Here is a 19284-nt window from a genome sequence, read left to right as displayed (position 1 = left end):
ACATAAATTTTTTCATAGCCATTTAAACACTGTAAAATTTAATACAAAGGAAATTAAAAAACCCAGAGGAACTATTCTCAAAATAATTTCACAATCCGCACACATCCCTCAGCAAATTGAATTTGTAGGAAATAAAGAACAAAATATGACAATAAAGGGCTTCTAAACAAATCCTAATGTGTCACATATGGAAGTGCAAATGCCAGCCTGTGTGCAGGCACTTGGCGGAGGTGGGTGGCATGTGGGTCTGGGGGACAGAGCTCTGCCACCCCCCAACACTGCTGGGAGTCCCTGCACTCCTAAGGGCAGCTCGAAGGAGCCGGGGGGGTTTTGCTGCCCCAAACTTCACATTATGAACCCTGGCTGAGCGTGTCTTTCTTGTGTCCCAGCAGCTCCAGCTCTGGTGGCAATGCTGACAGCATGTCCTGCTTCATCAGCCTGGATCCTGACCAGTTTATGGCAGTTAATGGGGAAAACTTCAAAGGATCTGAATCAGCTCTGCCAGGGTCCCACAGGGTGAGCTGGGAACCTCCGGCCTCACAGCAATGCCCACAGCATGGCCTCCCCATGGCCACTCAGCATCCTGGGGGCTTGGTGCTGGGGGGACATGGGTGCTTACTGCACCCCCATCCTCACACCCCCGTCCCTCACACACACACCCAACACCATCCACCCCCAAAAATCATATCCTTCCCAGATGTTCCTTGTCCAGCTGTGGCCCTGCTTCTCCCCCTTGTTTTTTTCCTCTTCTATTAATAAACCTGGCACCTGAAGAGGAATTTTCCCTGTAAACACCCAGCCTCACACTTTAGTGACTTTTGTTCCGTGTTTTAATTAACGAACTGGAAAAAATGTCAATTGTTACCCACCATGGGCACGTGTGTCCTGCAGGCTGCCAGAGACATGTCCTCCCTGCTCTGTCCCATGCTGTGGTCACAGGGCAGAGCCACTGGCCAGAGGGAAAATAGGGGATATCTGGAGGGTTATACCCAAATTGCTGCTCCACTGCTGCACCCACACGTGGCACTGCTCCAGTGGGATCCAGGTGCTCTCCCTTGCCCAGATGCCCCATCCCAGATGGTCAACGCTCCTGGTTTACCATGGTACAGCCCAGCCCACCACGACTGGACCCCTTGCACCCCCTCCCCAGCCCCACTGGGCAGCATCTTAGACGAGTTTCATCAAGGAATATTCCCCACCAGCCAGGAAGCCAATACTCCCCGAGAACATTGCCTCATCCCAGCCGTGCGTGCCTGGGATGGGGAGAAACGCTGGGGAGCTGCAAAAGACATCCAAAAATTAATGTACTGTCTGCAGCAGCGCTGGGGCTGCAGCCCGGGGGAAGCGCCCGCCGTGTGGCATGGAAGGAACTGCAAAGGAAAGGGTCTTGTGAGGATAGCGGGAGCTGCGCGGCAGGAGCAGGCTCTGCTCTGCAGCCTTCCCGCAGCTCGAGGATAAGCTTGGGATGGGACTGGCTCTTCCCCCATATGCAAGGCTACCTCCTGCTCGCCCCTGCAGAGGGAAGGTGCTGCCAGCCCTGGAATGCTACAGTGGTGTCCCCGCATCCATGCACCCCCACCTTTGGTGCTCTCTGCAGCCGCCGTGACCTCGGTCATCTCCCTCGGCACTCGGAGCAGGGAGCAGCGCTGCATCCCGGCTTTGCTGCTGGGGCTCAGGCAGTGAGCAGAGGCCAAGCCCGTGTGGGCAGTGCAGACAGGCAGCCCGTGGGCAGGGCGCTGCCCGTCTGGGGCTGGGACACCCCGGCAGCCAGCTTGGGACACCCCGGCAGCCAGCTGCTCCTGCTTTGATGTGGAGTTCCTCAGGCTCCGCACAATGCAGACTGGGGCGGGATGAAGCAAGGGTGATTGATTGTCTTGTTTTGTTCCTCCAAGGCTGTCCTGGACCGCTTGGATTCACAGCTGAGATCCCCCAAGAGCAGGGGCTGGCAGTGTCCACCCAGGCTGCAGGGATGGGGCTGGTGGGGTGCAGGCTCTAGCTGCAGGCAGTGGAGTGGTGGTCTGAACTCTCTGTGCCTCAGTTTCCCCATCATCACTGCCCTCTTGGAAGTTCTTGGTGTCTCTGGATGAAGTACATTCCCTGAAGCTGTCCTCCATTACTCTCAGGTGTGCTGGGCGTCCCTGGAATTCAGGTCAACAACAGGAGCATAGGAGCCCTACCAAGGGTAAAGCTCATTAGGATTTGAGCATGTTGACCTTCAAAAAATGGAGTTTAGCTCCATCCAGTTGATGAGTCATGACTCTGTTTGTGCGATGCACTCCCTGCAAGCAAGGTTTCCACCGCAGAACTAACAGGCTTTTCTGGGAAGCACAGGGGTTCTGGGTTTCCTAATTATTTTCAAACCCTACTGGCAGCCTTTCTCTGACAGGGATCACGCCTGCTCAAAGCGCAGCACTCAGGCGTGTTTAGAGTCCTGAAGCACTGACTGACTTTAGCTCGGCCTCGCTGCTGAGCGCCGGCTCTCGCAGCCCCAGTCCCTCCTCCTGCCTGAGCCTGCTTGCATGTGGTTTGCATTTCTTCCCCGGACAAAAAGCCCCTTTCTCCTGCCTCAGTGTCATCTTTCCCTGGAATTGAATTTAGGGGAAATGAAGAGGAGTCCAAATTTTCATGGAGTGACTACCTCCCCTCTCAAGGCAATGATGGCAGTGAGGGGAAAAGCCCATTCCAGGAACCCCTGCCTGGGTCCACATCCCTTGGCACTGGTGATTTCAGTCACAATCAGGTGGCTCCTTCTGAGCCAGTAAGCCCTGAGGCACTGAGCAGATTGTGGAGGAGCTACTCCAGCGCTGCTGGCTCTTCTGCTATGCAGCAGGGGATCCAATCTTTCCCTCCCACTGTGTGCTAGGAAACTGCTGCCTGCATGGAGCAGGACAGGGATTCTGGTAGAAAACATGGCAGTGCCATCCATCACCCTGAGTGATGCATGGGGGGCTTTCCGATCCATGGGAGAGGAGCAGCAGGAAGATAACCTCGAGGCAATCAGCAGCCTGCAACACCTGAACATCAGTTAGGGATTATCCATGGCCCCTCTCTGTCTTCTCTTGTGAGACTCTGGGTCATACCCAGCATGCACAGCACAGCACAGGGGTGAGCCAGCTGCCCTGGCCGTGCTGGCTGCCATTCCCAGCACGGAGGGCTCATGGGCTGCCAGCGGGGCGGGAGGTTGGGAAATCTGTTTCCTCTTCTGCTCGTTACGACACCACAGTGGGCGCATGCAATGGGAGCAGTGAGGCAGTGGGAAAGTATGAAGGTCAGGGGAGACTGCGGTTTGTGTGACGGAGGTGACCCCGGCTGATGTAGCCTTTTACCTGCTCCAAGCACCGCCATCCTGCTGGGACAGCTCCAGCTACTGCCTCCGCTTGGATATCACCCCTACCCACGCTCTGTCAGGGAGCAGATCTCCACAGATCATGTTCCTGGGTGAAAGAGGGAGGAAAATGGCCAAGGGCAGCTTCCTTGGTACAAGAGCTGGGCGTGAATCGTCATGAACACGTGCGAGGCATCGGGGCACTGGCTGCTCTGAGGGCTTCGCTCAGTCCTCACAGCATCGCTCCTGCTCCCAGCTAGACTCCAGCAGTCACAAAAAGGACACGGCTGCTCTGACAACGGCACCAGCATGCCCGGCAGCAACCCTGACACACTCGCCTTGCAGCACAACTCTGCCAGCTCTGCAATCCTCATCACCTCCTTGGTGACTTAGCTGTTGATTCCAGCCAGGGCCGGGTTCTCCATACCTCCCACGCAGTTCGCAGGCCCCTCACTCACATTAGGGGGCTGCTTTCATGTGGCCAGTGGTTTTCATCATCATTGAGCCATGGCGTGAGTGAAGCACGGGAGCAGAGGAAGGAGAAAACAGGCAGTCAGGCAATATGGGCCAGCGTGGTACCGTGGGTGCTGGAATAACAGCTTTGATGTAGTGGCAGTCAGCCCCAGGACCATAGCTCAGGTATGGCAGCTCCCTGGCTCCCAGGAGGGTCCCGTGGTGAGGGGATGCATGGAGCCATCTGCTTTCCTCACTGCTGTGCCCATGGAGAGGCTGATCAGGCCAAGGGAGACTTGGCACCAAAAGTCACTTTCCAAGAGTGTCCGGGACAGCTGACATATCACAGGGTGGGAAAATAAATCAAGGATGAACATGGAGGTGAGGCCACAGGAGGACAAGCTGAGGGCTGGAGAGGAGCAGGTAGTGAGGGGTGAGAGGGTGGGAACGGATGGTGGGTGAACAGGGATGGCAGAAATTTGGATGGGAAACAGAAAACTCAGCAAGCACTCAGCAGAGCTTTGGTGTGATTCTGCTGAGACACCTATCCTAAATACCCTGTGCTCCTGCACCTGCAGGAACCTGTGCAGCAGCTCTGCAGGAATGTAGCGGGAGTCCAATAGCAGCAGTGAGATACAGGATTCCAGATCAGGTGTCTGGAGGGAGACTTATGATTTCAAACTCTGCCTCAGAACTGGGCATTTAAATGGAGTCACTGGTAGCTCCTGGCCCACCCAGGGCCAGGCTGTGCTGGGAAAAGTGAAATGTGGGTGTCATCAAAGCCTGAAACCGCGGCTGCTGCCCAGGAGTGAGCCAAGCCATGGGGTGGAAATGCTGCTGCTGCTCTGAATCACATCTGAGAGATGGAGAAGCTCCGGCTGAGGCATTTCCTGCATCCCAGGAAAGGGGATGAGGCATCCCCATCCAATGCCTCTCTCATGGAGCTCCTGTGCTGAAATCTTGGCCCTCTGGAAAATCCACAGCAGCTTTCCTGATGAGTCCAGCTGTCTTCCCTGAAGAAAGGAGTGACAAAGTATGGCAGGAGGTGTGGTGTCTCCTGATAGTGATTCCCATGGGACCTGCCGGGATGTGGTCGTTTGTTCAGCCTCAGTGACTTCTTGAGAGGGAAATGGAAAGAGCGAGCAGTGTGAGTTAATTAATTGACGCATAATGAAGTCAAGATGAGCATCCCCCAAGGACCTGAAGCTCAGATTAGGAAAGCAGCAGATGATGGTGTTCCCTGGCTTTGTCCCGAGCCCCAGCCTCCTGCCAGCCACACTGAGGACACTGGCTCCGGCCCAGGGGCAAGGAAAAAAAAGCCCCTGAATGCCTTTCAATGGCAACTTTAATAGAATTTAGGTGTTATAAGCACGGTGACCCAGACAAGGAGTTATGGAAGGGATGAAATAAACACATTTATTTTGGTGCTCTGATGCCTTTGGTGTCAGCATCGAGGTTTGCTATGGCAGCACAAGCAGACCCTGCATGGACTCAAATGCTTATCTGATGACAAGGAGGAGCCAGGAGCAGGGAAGGAGGCTCAGAGTGACTAACCTGGAAGTTGCTGGATAGTGCTAGGCAGACACCCTTCACAGGATCATGGAATCCTTTAGGTTGGAAAAGCCCACTTAGATCACTGAGTCCAACTATTGCCCCAGCACAACCAAGGCCACCACTAACCCTTCTTGCCAAGAAATGTTCCCTTATATGCAAAGTAAACCTCTGCTGGTACAACGTGAGGCCGTATCCTCTTGTCCTGTCCTTGTTCCCTGGGAGCAAAGCCTGACCCCCACCCGGCTGTACCCTCCTGTAAGGGAGCTATATAGACAAGGTCCCCCTGAGCCTCCGTTTCTCCGGGTTGAGTCCCCCCAGCTCCCCATCTGCTCCTGGTGCACCAGCCCCTTCCCCAGCTCCATTCCTTTCTCTGCTCCAGCCCCTCAATGTCCTTCTTGTCCTGGGGAGCCCGAACCACCCCAGAACTCGAAGAGCCTCAGCACCGCCGAGCACAACAAAACAAGCAGCAGCCCAGCGGCCTCGGGAGGCGGCTCGGGCCCAGCGCAGCGGACGGGGGCCCTCTAGCGAGGGGCGGTGCGGCCCCGGCTCCGCCCCGGCCGCAGCAGCCATGGCCGGGTTGGAGCCGCTGTACGCCTGGGCAAGGCCCGCCATCTCCCGTCCGCAGGACGCTCTGGTCTGCGGCATCCACTGGGAACTGATTCGGCACGGCTACCGCTGCCTGGGTACCGGCGACCAGGTACGGGCCGAGCCGCGGTGAGCCGCCGCAGAGGCCTAGTAGGCCGCGGTGAAGCCTCGGCCTTTCCTAGCGCCGCTCGCCGGCGCCCTGCGGTCTAGCCGGGCGACCGCTGCCCGGGCCGGGGGAACCGGGCGGCGCTGGCGGTGTTGGGGGCACCCGGGCCGGTGCGGAGGCCGAGGGGCCTCAGTACTGCTGTGGGGAGCTGCGGGGCTGGGGGTGTCCCGCTGTTGGGGGTCCCGGTGCTGTAGGGGGGCCCCGCGCTTGGGATAATGGTGGGAGAGGATCCCAGTACTGGGGGCGCCGAGGGTCCTGATGCTGGGGGTGGTCTGTGGGATGTCGCAGGACAGGAGATCTGATGCTGGTGCGATCAGTATAAATCCGGGAAGCAAGTTAGTATAGTGCTAAGTGGAGCTTGGTGGTGAGGCAGAAGTCTGTAAAAAAGGGAGGTGTCCAGTCCAGCGTAGAGGAGGAAATGTACTGGGGCAATATCAGAGGGTGGGGCAGTCTAGTTCTGGACCCCGTGCTAAGATGGGGGTCTAGTGAATTGGGATCCTGATGGGTGTTGGAGGGTAATGGGGAGTGCAGGGCACTGTCACAGCAGAGGACTCTCCCCAGTACCATAGGAGGGGACAGTGTAGGGTAGGGCCCTCCTGAGAAGCACTTATGTGGGGCTGGGACAGACATAATGACAGCCTTCCCCCATGCCCTGAACAGCTCTGTATCATGCTGGGGAGGTGAAAGGTGTCTGACAGGGAAGAACATTGTCTCCTATGTGGGTATTTGTGACCTTCTCCTGCTGGTCATGTCCTCCTCTTCCAGTGCAGGGATGCTGTGGGAGGCTGGCAAGCAGGCAGGGCCAGCCTGTAGGAAATCCCTGTTTGTCCTGACAAAACCTGGAAGGCATTGAGGGATCCCCTCCCAGAGACCTCAGTTCCCTCCTGTATTTCCCTGTGCAGCCAAGACAAGACCCCCAGCCCTAGGAGGTCATGCTGGGTTCCTGGGCCGGGTCTCAGCAGCCCATCTGTTCCATTGCAGCCAGGTCCTGATGAAAGGAAGTCAGAGCTGCTGCCTGCTGGCTGGGAAGCCAACAAGGAGGTGTATACACTGCGCTACAAGTCCATGGATGATGCCTATGAGCTGCTGCTGAAGGCCATCATGGTGGAGGACAGTATGATCCTCAATGTCATGGTGAGCACACATGTGGCTCCTGTGGGTTTGAAGTCCTTTGGCTTCAAAAGAGCACCAGAGGCAGTTTCTTAAATGTTGGCTTTTGCTTGTTCTGCCTGGAAAGTGTTTGGGATAGGGCAGACCCAGGGGGTGTTTTTGTGTCAGATGTGGCCCAGCATGAAGCTGGTCCAACCTTGGCTGTGTCAGGGCAGGGGGACAGCTGGCCTTGAACAATCCAGTGCAATAGCTGCCCTGCTTCTGTCCCTTTCCCAGCTCAGGACTTCTCTGCAGCCCACAGCAAGCAGCTGCTCCAGGTGGCTTTGCTCAGTGTTCCACCCTTTGCAGCATGAACTGGGGAGAGGGAGCAAGGAAAATCTTGCTGTACACTGGGGTTTGCTCCTGGGGATTCAGGCACAGCACAGGGATATGGTGGAAATTAGGTGGACCCCCATTCCTTGTATCCCAAGCCTTAGGCTGTTTTTGTAGCTTCTCTGTCCCTCATTCCCAGCTCTGCCAGCTGCTCACTCTGCTTTACCTGTGCTTTTCCAGGATCGCAGATCTCAGAAGGTTGCAGATGTGACCTTGGCAGTGGCTGACTACATCAACCCAGAGCACCTGGACGATTTCCACAAGTAATTTCAGTTTCCTGATATTTTCTGCAGGAACAAATTTCCTACTGGCATGGAGAGGGGGGGCAGAAATCAGGTTGGGAGAAGCTGGAGGACTTACTTCCCAGTTCAAAACCAGGCCAGCCCTGAAATGCAGCCAGAACTCTGTTCCCTGCCTTCCTCTGCACTGGCAGGAGAGATATAGAGGACAGTGGGATCATGGGTTGGAGCCCAGGGGAAGGCCACCCCACCTGGGAACAGGCCAGGCCAGCACATTATTTCCAGAGCATTGTGCCAGGTGGACACTGCCCAGGAATGTGACAGCTTCAGCCACATCCACAGTGTCATGTGCTTTCCTCCAGTGCAGACTGGTTGGGTTGGAGCAGAAGGGAGTGGCTGGGTGGCACTGAAATGGGGTAAAGGCTTTGGTGCCCTTGTGTGCTGTTACCTCTTCCTGTCCCCGCTGTGCTGCCAGTGGGGGACATGTTTTGTGCCAGGGACACTTTGGGCTTGTCTGTCCCCTCCCCGTGCCTGTTGCAGCTTGTCCAGAACCCTGTGTCCTGGTGCCATGGCCACCCCACCCCACTGCCTTTCCTCTCCTTGCTGCAGGGTGTACAAGAACACCGAGGAGCTGAGGACAAGAATCGCTTCAGGCATCATTGCTCCCCTCAGGCCCCCTGCAGGAAAGCCCAGAAAGGAGCCTGAGTCCAAAGAGGATGTGCCCTGGGATGAGAACCCGCTCCGGCTCCCTCCCCGGCAGCCAATGGGCGCAAGGGCCCCACACAGGTGAGCAAAGAGTGTGTGGCTGCTGAGAGCCCCTTGTTACAGGGGATGTGGTCCTGGCACAGCTCCCCAAACTACACATCCGGTCCCCATCTTGCACATGTGGGATGGGGAGTGAAAAGGATCCAGATCTTCCCCAGCTGGATCAGCTTGGACACTTGGGTTTGATTTGGTTGTTGGAGAGGGGTGGGCTTTTCTGGAGCTGTGTGTTGGAGTGGGATTGTGTGTCTGACTAGGACATGCTGGAGAACCTTGCTTAGCCTAGCACTGCTTAGGGATCCCCTGAGATGGAAACTCCTGATATACGTGGACAGCTCCTGCTCCAAGCAGTGGGAACAACAGGGCTCCCTTTATCTCGGCAAGCTGCTGCCAGACACGTCAGTGTCCTCATCCAGCCTCATCCCTGGAGCAGGAAATGCTCCCAATGGCAGCCCCCTCATGCAAGGTCCCACAGATCTCAGGGCCCACTAGGTGCTGCACTGTTTGCCATGGGAGAGCACCCATGGGCACAGCTGCATGCAGCTTCTCTGCTGTTCCTGAACATTTTTCTGTGTCCTATGTTTCAGGCCTTTGCCCCTGAGTCCCTTTGCTGTTGGTGGAGAAGACCTGGACCCTTTTGGGTGAGTATGGCTCTTGGACCACACCCTGCTCTGCTTTGGGAGATGTGGGGTGGTTGGATACCAGCCAAGTGTCTCTGAGTGGGGGCAGTTGCTCAGTGCAAATTGTGAGGGACCAATTGACACTTGCTAAAGCTCAATATGGTTCTAATATCGTAATAAGATCCCGTCTCTTGCATAGATGATAGGTTGCAATCTGTGTCTGTTTAATAATCAGCTTGTATTCATTTAACACACAGTAATTCCTGCAGTAAATCAAAGTTGAATATGTCGTTAAGTGAATGTAAGCCTCTAATTTAAACCGTTACCAGCTGCTGTGTCTCCAGCCCGGCAGTCTGCAGAAGGGGAGGCTGAAAGCCGAGTTCACAGATTCTCAAGTCCTGTTTCAAGCCTCCCGGCTGTCTGAGACACTTGGAGAAAGCCTGGGCAGAGGCTGGGCTGTCTGGGAGACTCAGCTTCACAGATATATCCTTGATATTTGGTTTGGTCAGGCAAGGAGAACCTGTCATCTTCCACTCCAGTTAAAAGCATGCAGTCAGACAATAACCAGCTTGTGGTGTCATTGTGGAGTGTTCTGCAGCCCAGAGGAGACTCCTCTTTGGAACCACTCTCCTGTGGGGATGGCATTTTTCCCCTCTTGCAAGACTTGTTTCTCCGAGGGTTTGGCTAAAAAAGGGACAGCTAAAAATGTCCCTGCTGAGCTGGAAAGAGAGGCCTGGAGCTGAGGGGACTGGAAGGAAACCTGATTGCACCAGGAGAGGGGATTCATTTTGGGGGAAGGGTGTCCCTCTTTCTCTTGCTGCCTTCAGCGCTTCATCAGAGATTTCTCTGTAAATGACAAAAAAAGATGGTAAATGGAAGCAGATTTGTGTGCTGACACCTGCCAGTGCTGGGACTGGAGACCCAGACTCCTAGGAATATGCTCATGGGACCTGGCTGTCCTGGGGCACTTTGGGCAGCTGTTCTAGCCTAATGGAACTCATTAGCACGGTTGTTAATGACTTGTATGATGGCAGTGGTGTCCGGAGGCTCCAGCCGCATTTGCACAAAGCCGACCGTGAGGAATGGCACTCGCAGCGTGGGGCAGCTCCGAGGAGCCGCCGTGGTCAGCAAATGACTTCCAGGCAATTCTTTGGAAAGGCTTGTGGGAAGCCAGCCGGCTCTTGCAACACTGCGCAGGGCAGGACGGGAAGCAGGGATGGAACGTGGGTCTGCAGAGAGGGCAGGCAGGTCTGGTGCTTCTTGAAGGAATAGCCAGCACCTCTGCTGTAGAGATAGGCTGAGGGAGCTGAGGATGTTCAGCCTGGAGAAGAGAAGGCTTCAGAGACGCCTTAGAGCCTCTTACAGTGCCCAGAGGAGCTCCAAGAGAGCTGGAAAGGGACTTTAAACAAGGGCCTGAAGTGACAGAACAAAGGGGAATGGTTCCCACTGACAGTAGGCCAAATTATATTGGATTTTGGGAAGAAATTCTTTGCTGTGAGGATGATGAGACCCCAGACCTCTGGTTGTCCAGAGAAGCTGTGGCTGCCCCCGCGCTAGAAGTGTTCAAGATTGGATGGGTCCTGGGACAACTTGGTCTAGTGGAAGATTTCCCTGCCTGTGGCTGGGGGTTGGAATGAAATGAGCTTTGAGGTCCCCTCCTACTCAAACAATTCTGGGATTCTCTGCAGGGCTCTCTGTCTTCCTGCGATGGGCTGCCTCACTGGCTGGTCTTGGGAGCTTTCCTTCCCACATGCCATGTGTCAGGTTAACCCCATGTTCCCATCCTCAGCATTTCTTCAGTTCTCTGCAGTGCCAATCTCATCTCATTTTCTGCCTTTTCTCTCTCCAGAGGTCGGAGTGGGGGAATGATTGTGGATCCTCTCCACTCTGGCATCCCACATCCTGGCATTGACCCATCCTCAGGCATCCCAGGCCGGCTTCCCCCAGGAGCTGTTCCACCAGGCGCCAGATTTGACCCCTTTGGCCCCATAGGAGTTGGGCGACCCGGGTAGGTCCTTAGCCATGCTGGTATTCCAGCCTGCTTCCAGCCTGCCACTGGATCCCAGTTCATCCCTGTTGCTGCAGGCCTGAGCTCTCACTTCTGTTTGACTCTGCTCTGAATTTCTTTCCAGGCCAGATCCTGACCACCTTCCTCCTCCAGGCTACGATGACATGTTCATGTGAGGAGTCACCACATGGCTGCTCATGAGCAAGTTTTCTGGGAAGCAGGGGCACTTTGCCTCTTCACTCCTCATCTGATGGATGTGATCTTTCCAGCAGCATTTTCCTTTTCTCCACTTTGGGTCACATTCCCTTGTGTCCCATCAGCTATAAAGGCTTCCCTGTTTGCAGAATGGAAGAGGAGGCAGTAATAGGTCATTTCTTTATCTGCTCCTCTGAGGGTGCCTGGCCGTTTGCACCCAGCAAGGTGGGAGCATGGGGTGTGGCTCTCTGGGAACAGCCTGGGTGCAGTCGGATTTCTCTGCTTCTTGGGGTGGCAGAGCTTGCTGCTGGGGTCCCACAAGTAGTGGGTGTGAGAAAGGAGTTGGCTCCTTGCTGCTCCTCTGCAGTAAACCACAGCAACGTCCTGAAGGAGACAGCTGGAATGGGCTCCCCACAGAGTGGGGTGCTCTCTTGCTCTCTCTGAGCAAGGCACATATTGAAGGGCTGGAAAGCCCAACCCACAGGGTCTCCATGGGCAGACCCCCAGCAGCAGCTGGGATTACAGCTTTGCCTGCTGGCTTTGAAGAGCAGCACCAGAAAAGCCTTTGATGTGCATGAGAAGAGACATAGGTTGAATTCCTGGCTCACCTTACCCCCTCTCTTCCCTGAAGCCATGGTGGTTTTCATTCCTGGGCTGTCTGTGAAGCTCTGCAGGCAGTGTGGCGAGGGGTGCCCACTGGGCACTACATGGATCTGAAGTAAGAAGGAGGGAGCTGTGCAAAAGAGGTTTCTCAAAAATGTTTTCCTACTGCCAGTCTTGTGTGTGGCTCTGCCTGGCTGGTTTGGGGTGGATGGGTGAGATCTGCTTGGCTTATGCTCCTGAGCTCTCTAGAAGCCTCCCTTCCCTACAGATTCCCCAGCTCAGTTGATTTGGGCCTGCAGCTCATCTCTCCTGTCAGGGACTCAAGACTGTTTTTCTTCTCGTGTTTGATCTCTTGGAAGAATGTTCATAAGGCTGAAATAAAAACCTGACAACAGTGTTGTGCTGGTGCGTACTAGGGTGGCCCCTCTGTTCCCTACTGTGCAAAGGGAAGCCCCAGAGCCCTTTCTGAGGCAGAGGATTCATGTTGGGAACCCGCTTTGTACCTTCCCCTGAGCAGCAGCGCTTTTCCAAGAGGATGTAACTGTATTAGGAAAATGAAGTGGAGAGCAGCCCAGCCCTGCTCCTGCAGTAATTGCCTCTCCGGGGCATTGAGTGCTGTTGGAACACTGCACGCAGCTGCGTTGGCAGAAATATAAAGGGGGAAGGGATCCCCCCATCTATCTCTTTTCCCAAATGGCTTTTTCCTTTTAAAACCTCTTTGCCTACAAATGCAGTTAATAAAGCTGTGTTATGGTGTGTGCCACCCTGGGCCCTGCACATGTGGGAGCAGGGAAGACCAGCTGGAGAAATCTGGTGGTGGGAGGAGTTGGAGCAACCCCTGCATCTCCCCAGGGCTCATGCATGGACCCCCATTCGTGGAGGGGCTGGTTCTGAGCCCAGACCCACTGCACTACCCCAAAGTTTTTCAGGGGAAGTCCCACCTGCAGACCCACGGGTGGGCTGTGGGCAATGCCCATGACCAGAGCAGCATGGGAGGGACGGAGAGAGACCCAGGCTCGGTGATGCCATTGCTCTTGCTTGTCCCCTCCGGCTCCTGGGACAGCCTGTGCTTATCCCCAGCTTCCTTCCAGGAGAAAGAAGCTCCCAACCTTGCTGCAGGGGTTGTAAGACTGGATGGGGGAGAGGAAACAGCTTTAGCCTCATCGAGAGGCCCTCTCTGCGGGGGGCGGCTGTTTTCTGTGCCTGAATTAATCATGTTCTGCGACCTACCAGGAGGGAGAGGCGCAGCCGGCTTTGATGGGGCTAATTAAAGCGAGTCAGCGCGGGTAGAGGCTGCGGCAGGCCGAGGAACCGGCTTTTGTCTGCAGCGCCCGGCCCCGGCGGGTCCGTGGTGTTGTGCAGCTGGGAAACAGGTGGCAGAGGAGGGGTGTGGGTTCCAAAGGGGACAAGTGTCTGCTGCAGGCCTTTGCCTGAGCCTCTGGGCTCCCTGGGCTGAGCCATCCTCTCTCCAGAAAGGATGGGTAAAACGAGGCAAGGATCCTCCTCTCCATGTCACAGGACAGTGGGAACAGGAGACTGTCCCCACAATTGGTTTGGGTGTCACCAAAGGAGCTGGAGCATGGCAGAGATGGCTCCTGAGGACCAGTCATCCCAAGCACATTCCTTATTCCATGGGTAGGGCTTATGGCAGCACAAACCCCATTCCCTGAGAATGGCTGTGGGGCAGCCGTCCCCATTGTGGGTTTGTTCCACAGTGGCTGTGAGGGCCAGGTCTCCCTTCAGCAGGAGGCACAGTTCAGGCCCTGAGCCATGTGTCCCTGTCCCCAGCACTGTTGTTTCTGCCCTAAGCGACAGGAAACATTAACATGCACGGGAGCACAGTAACACACCCCGTGTTAATTTTTATGGGGAGGCTGTGAGGAGTGGCTGGGGCTGGGTGTGCGGTCTTGGCACAGGCTCAGCCTCCCCCCTCCAGCAGCAGCACTTCCACTACACGTTTGAAGAGAGGCACTGGATTATTGGTAATGGCTCAGGATCCCCAGAGAGTCCTTCAGGCCATCTGCCAGCCCGCCCAGCCCTCAGCACCTGCCTGCATGCTCCCGATGGGATGGCAGAACCCCCGGCGTCGCTAATTACCCTGCAGCCGGTGCTACATCCCTTGGATGCTGGATACAGGGAAGCCGTGTGTGTGGCCCAGCAGGAAAACAAAGCAGCCCCCGTTATATGGAACTGGGAAAGGCACTCTGGGCCCTCCCTGCTTGCTTTGCTTGCTCCTGGCACAAAGAAAGACATCCCCAAAACACCAGCACTGGGGGACTGAAGAGCCATTGACCCTCCTTCCACTCAGGCTGCACAGCATCAGTCTTTCCCAGCCAGATTTTTCTCAGCACTCTGAAAGATTTTGGATTGCTTCCTACTACTCCCCTGCACATTAAGCACCACATACTAGTGCCTCTTTCCCAGTGCCTGCCAGAGTGATGAAGGGACAGCCAGGTCAGACAGCTCCATGTCTCTCTGCTGCAGCCACCCTACACCTCAGCCTAGGGGAGGTTGTGTACGAGATCACATCCCAGCCCTGGAGGTCTCAGTGGGGAATCCTCTTTAATTGTGCTGTTCCTTCACAGTTTGTTCACTGTAAATATATCTCTATATATGTAGAGGCTTCCCCCCAGTCCTGCAAGGACTCAAGGCACAGTCCAGCAACGTGCTGACAAAGCAATAAAAGCCCCTTCCTGCAGTTTCTTGAGCAGCCTCATGGCCTAATCCACGGGAGTATTTCTTGTGCTCACATACAGCAGGTGCTTAACAGCTGTAACCTTCACCAGGCTCAGCTTTTCATCCTGAAAACACTCCTTCCATCTTATTTAAAGCAACAAAAAAGGGATGAGGATCATTTCTCCATCTAACAGGTTTATTTTACTAATCCAGAAATGCAGGGCCAGTGCTGAGTTGCAGGAGGGACATCTGCCTTCTCAGGGCAGAGCCTTGCTTGGGAAGACTCAGAGCTCCCCCTTTCTCCCCTTTTTCTCTTCTTCCCTTTCCTTCCCTCTCTTCCCTCCCTCCCAGAGCATCACCCCCTCCTCCACCCTACAGCCCCTCAGTGACTGCCACAATGACATTTGCCCCCCCCCCCCCCATGCTCTCCTTGAACCTTGAACTCTTCATTTGGCCCCTGGGTGCCAGGATTGCAGGTGTAATGTGATTCAAAGTTTTTCCCTGGGATCCTACAATAAATACAGAGTATGGCTGGTGATGTGGTTACAGGGAGAGAGGCACGTGGCACTTCACAGCAGCGGGAAGAATCATCTGTGAAGCACTATGTGGAAACAAAGGGTAGAGGACACCATTCCCAGCATACAAGGAGACACTGGAAGCCCTGGAATAAAACCCAACCCAGGCAACCAGATGTAAAAATCCCTTTTCTTTGTGTCAGGCTGTCTGGAGGGACTTGTCCCTGCATGAGAATGTCTGAAGTGGGTAGCTTATGGGATGGATTGAAAACTGGTGGCAGTTCATTATAAACCTTTTGTGGGTCTGCATTTTCCAGTGGGATAATTATTTCCCTTTCCCAACACACTGCTCATACCCATTTCTCTTTCCACAGAACATTGTGCTTTAATGACGCTTCATGTTTAATTCCCGAGATGCAATTTTGCCTTCACACCGCAGACAGTGGCCTTGAATCAGCTGAAGGGCCAGTGTGGGGACACCCCAGCAGCAGCACTGCCAGGCCAGTGTGGGACACAGCCACCACATCACCTCGAGGCACTGAGAATCATCCACTCTCTTCTGTACAGAGCACCATGGGTTTGGAAGAGGCCATTCCAGGGCTGCTGGTGCTAGTGGGATGCTTGGCACAGTGCAGGCGTGTCCTGGCCTTCATCCTGCTGTGCAGAATGGAGCTGGTGGGGTGTGAGGGCTGGGGGGTGGCAGGGGGCTGGACCCCACCCCACAGGTGGTGGGCATGCTTGCTGCCTCCTCTTCTGCCCGAAACAGTGCAAGCACAAACTCTATGCCAGAGTTTTACAGGAAACTATTGCTAAAAATGGTTACTGATGGCAGATACAGATCTGTAGGGAAGAGCAGTCAGGTCCTGGCTGTGGGAAGGAGCTCAGCCTCCCATCCAGCCCAGGCTGCAACCGACCATAGCACAGAAATCCCATGGCTGCCTTGGTTATGCCACTGCCATGATGCTGGTGGCAGGATCCCATCCAGGAACGTGCTGGGGAGGCGACAGGAGGTCCCAAGGCCATGCTGTCCCAGTGCTGGTGGCAGGGAACAACCCGTGCCAGGGCCATGCAGTCTGGTGGAATACCCCAAAGCCTCATTGGTCCGGTGCTGTTGGGCCTGAGCACCATTCAAGAAGGATTCAAGGAGGTGAGAATGGTGGCTGAAGGCTGGTGTAGGCAAAGTTTCACCCAATGGTATCGGTGTTGGAGGGCAGCAAGGGGACCCCGTTTCTGCCAGTGATGAGGGGTCCCTGGGGTGTACACAGCTAGGAGCCGGGCCCCTCGGGGGGCTGAGGTGGGGGGCTCAGCTGGCTCTCGAGCAGCGCCCGCGTCCCTTCAGCTGACACCCTCCGCAGCCGCAGCCGTACCGAGCCATAGGTGCCACCGGTGCGGCGGGCGGCCCGGGCGCGGCGGCGAGCGGCGGCGGCGGCCAGCAGCAGGGCGGCGAGCAGGAGCCCGCCCAGAGCCAGCAGCGCTAGCCCGGCCACGGTGCAGCGGTCGAGGCGGGCGCGGAGACGTGCTGCCCGAGCCTCCAGCCGCTCCATCTGCCGCGCCGGCACGGCGGGGTCGGGCCGCGCCGCCCGCGGAACGGCCCCCGCCAGCACCACCAGCGCCGCGCCGCCCAGGGCGCAGCCCAGCGCCAGCGCCAGCCCCGGGCCCGCCGGCACCGGCCCCCCCGCGCCCGCACCGGCCCCCGCACCCGCGGCCGCCGCCTCGTCCGGGCTCCGCAGCTCCGCCGCCCGCGGGGACGCCATGGAACCGCCGCCGGCCTGCGCGGCCGAAGGTGAGCGGTTGAAGCGGGACGGGATGCTCCTCTGGGTCGGAGGCGGGTCCCCGAGCCGGGATGCTTCCCCAAACCAGAGCCGAACCCCGCGGGCGGGATTCTTCCCCTTCCCGGAGTCTCTTTCCCTGACCGGGCTACCAGCCCCACCCCGCAGGTCTCCGAACCGGGCTGCTCCTCTTCCTTGGATCCCGCTCAGCCGAACCGGGCAACCTTCGGAGCTGAGACCCCGCCCGGACTGTCCCTCTTCCCCGGAATCGACCCTCAGACCGGGCTGCTCCCCTTCCCGGAACCCGGCACCTGTCTCTCCGAACCGGGTCGTCCCACCTGGCTCTCCCCCTTCCCGAACCAGGCTCCCACCGCGCGACCCACCTTCCCGAAACCGTCTGAAACCCCCTGTGGGGACCTGTGTCCCTGTGACTCCACTAAATTGCCCCTCACCGGACCCTTTTCTCCCGCCGGAGTCTGCCCTCCCGTTCCCCGCTCCCGCACCGGGCTGTGGCCCCGCTCCGTGCACCGGGCTCCGCTCCCGCTCCTCCGCTCGGTCTGCCCTCCCCGCCGACGCCCGCACCGAGCAGCCCCGCTTCCCCTCCCGGTCACCCGCGTCGGGCTGCCTACCCCCGCCGCCTCCCCGGCTCCCCGGGCAGGTGCCGGTGCCGCCGCGGGGCGGGCGGTGGGTGCCCCGAGCTGCGGTCGCGCACGGCCGCCGCACGCACACGCACACACACTCACACGTACGGGGGGCACACACATGCACTCACATGCACACGCCCGGGTGCACACCGGCGCCTGCTGTGCACGTACCCCGTGCAACAGGGACCCCTCTGTGCACCCCCTCGGCACCGCCGGGACCCTCCGTGGGCACCCGGGGGGGCTGCGTGGGGAGGGGCTTTGGAGAGGAGCAGCACGGTGGGTTTTGTGTGGGGTGTGCCTGGAGGACGTGCCCTCCACAACCAGCAGTCCCCTGTGGGACATGAGATGGAGTTGGGCTGGGGACACTGGGCTTGCAGCATGAGCATCCCCAGCCCCAAAGACAGCAGGGAGATGTCCCATATGGACGTTGCCCAGCCTGTCCCAGATTCCCGGAGAAAGTGGGGGTTGACCTGGGTTTGGGCCAGGTATGATATTACCCAGCCTGGGACAGAGGAGCTCCTGACCCCCCCTGCGGTCCCACCACAATCCCACCGGGCATAATTGCCCCCTCTACACACACACACACACACACACACACACACACACACACACACACACACACACGTTATTTATTGCATTTTCCCCAGAGCATTCATGTCAGTGCCTGCACTCTTCTTCTCCCTGACCTGGCACCAGAGCCAGGCACGTGCCCCAGCAGTGACCTGCTGGCAGCCACACGCTTTCCCTCGTTTGTTAATAGACGTGGTCTGTTTCCACATTTGGAGCAGTGCCTGGAGATGTGGATATAAATCCCAAACAATATCGGGTGGGCTGCTGACAGCTGCTGGGAAGGTTTGTCCATCGCTTTACCATTCCCTTCAACACCTTCACATGCTTCCAGCATCTCCACAAGCACACCCAGTGCTGCAGGTGCTGGGTGAGCTCAGTGCTGGGGCTGCAGGGAAGCTGCTTGTGCCCTGCACCCTGTCCCCATTGTGTCCTGAACCCTGTCCCAGCACAAGTGCATTCCTCTGCAGCTACACTGGGCTCTCTGTTACCCATAGTGTCTGGGCACTGCTCTGTGTGGAGATGTCAGATAGGAGTTTCTTGCCACCTGTGTCATGACGAGGCAGGCATTTTCTCTGAAGTCTCTGTCAGGTACAGCTAAAATGGCTAAAAAAAGGTCATAGAGTTTTAGAGCGTGCCACACAAATAAAGAGGTGCATTTGTGTTTTCTGGGGGCTGGACAGGTGCAACACGATCCAGGCTCAGCACCTATCTAGACACAGTGTCTATCCATGATGCTGACTGGAACACTCTAGACCAACACATGGCACCTCTCAGTCTCTGAGCTGCAGCAGGAGCATAGAGTTGTCATGGCATGGGGGCTTGGAATGAGATGATCTCTAAGGTGTCTTGCAACCCAAACCATTCCGTGACTTTGTGACTCTGTGAAACACAGAGGCTTCCCAGCACAGTGTCCCCAGAGATGTAGCCAGAAGTGGGCCGAGAAAGAAGCAGAATTAAAAATAAATGTAAGTGCATCCTGACACGTTAACTACATTTAGAGAGTCTTTAGTACCAACCCACTCCGCAGGAAGGCAGGAGATGCTTGGAGACAAGTAGGTCATGGGACACAGATTGTCCCAAATCAGCAGGAAAAGATGGATTTGGAGCAGGCAGGCATA

General features: G+C 56.6%; 2 protein-coding genes across 3 annotated transcripts; one reads left to right on the top strand and one right to left on the bottom strand.

The window, feature by feature from the left end:
* The first annotated feature begins 5880 nt into the window (after positions 1–5880).
* PSMF1 (proteasome inhibitor subunit 1) lies at positions 5881–12507 on the top strand. 2 transcript variants are annotated; one of them, XM_084218180.1, is made up of 7 exons: positions 5881–6029; positions 7065–7217; positions 7746–7828; positions 8414–8590; positions 9154–9207; positions 11036–11194; positions 11319–12507. In XM_084218180.1, the coding sequence occupies exons 1-7, from the start codon at positions 5901–5903 to the stop codon at positions 11368–11370; spliced, it is 807 nt and encodes a 268-aa protein (XP_084074306.1). In that variant the 5' UTR covers positions 5881–5900; the 3' UTR covers positions 11371–12507. The 2 variants fall into 2 exon arrangements, with proteins under 2 accessions (XP_084074306.1, XP_084074307.1); XM_084218181.1 differs by lacking the exon at positions 7065–7217.
* Positions 12508–16448: 3941 nt separating this feature from the next.
* Positions 16449–18458, bottom strand: TMEM74B (transmembrane protein 74B; the record flags this gene model as incomplete). The annotated part of the gene is made up of 4 exons (XM_084217828.1): positions 16449–16952; positions 17582–17650; positions 17768–17927; positions 18283–18458. 4 exons carry the CDS (start codon positions 18456–18458, stop codon positions 16449–16451), a joined length of 909 nt encoding a protein of 302 aa, XP_084073954.1.
* Between the last annotated feature and the right edge of the window lie 826 nt (positions 18459–19284).

This window comes from Fringilla coelebs, assembly GCF_963513975.1.
Source record: "Fringilla coelebs genome assembly, chromosome: 18".
Classification (NCBI taxonomy): Eukaryota; Metazoa; Chordata; class Aves; order Passeriformes; family Fringillidae; genus Fringilla; species Fringilla coelebs.
This window is presented reverse-complemented; position numbering and strand designations above follow the sequence as displayed.

What these genes read in the sequence shown, in the direction of transcription:
- PSMF1 (XM_084218180.1), top strand. Translation starts at nt 5,901, where the DNA reads ATGGCCGGGTTGGAGCCGCTGTACGCCTGGGCAAGGCCCGCCATCTCC. An exon ending in GCCTGGGTACCGGCGACCAG is followed by an intron (nt 6,030 to 7,064) that starts GTACGGGCCGAG and finishes GTTCCATTGCAG; the next exon opens with CCAGGTCCTGATGAAAGGAA. An exon ending in ATAGGAGTTGGGCGACCCGG is followed by an intron (nt 11,195 to 11,318) that starts GTAGGTCCTTAG and finishes ATTTCTTTCCAG; the next exon opens with GCCAGATCCTGACCACCTTC.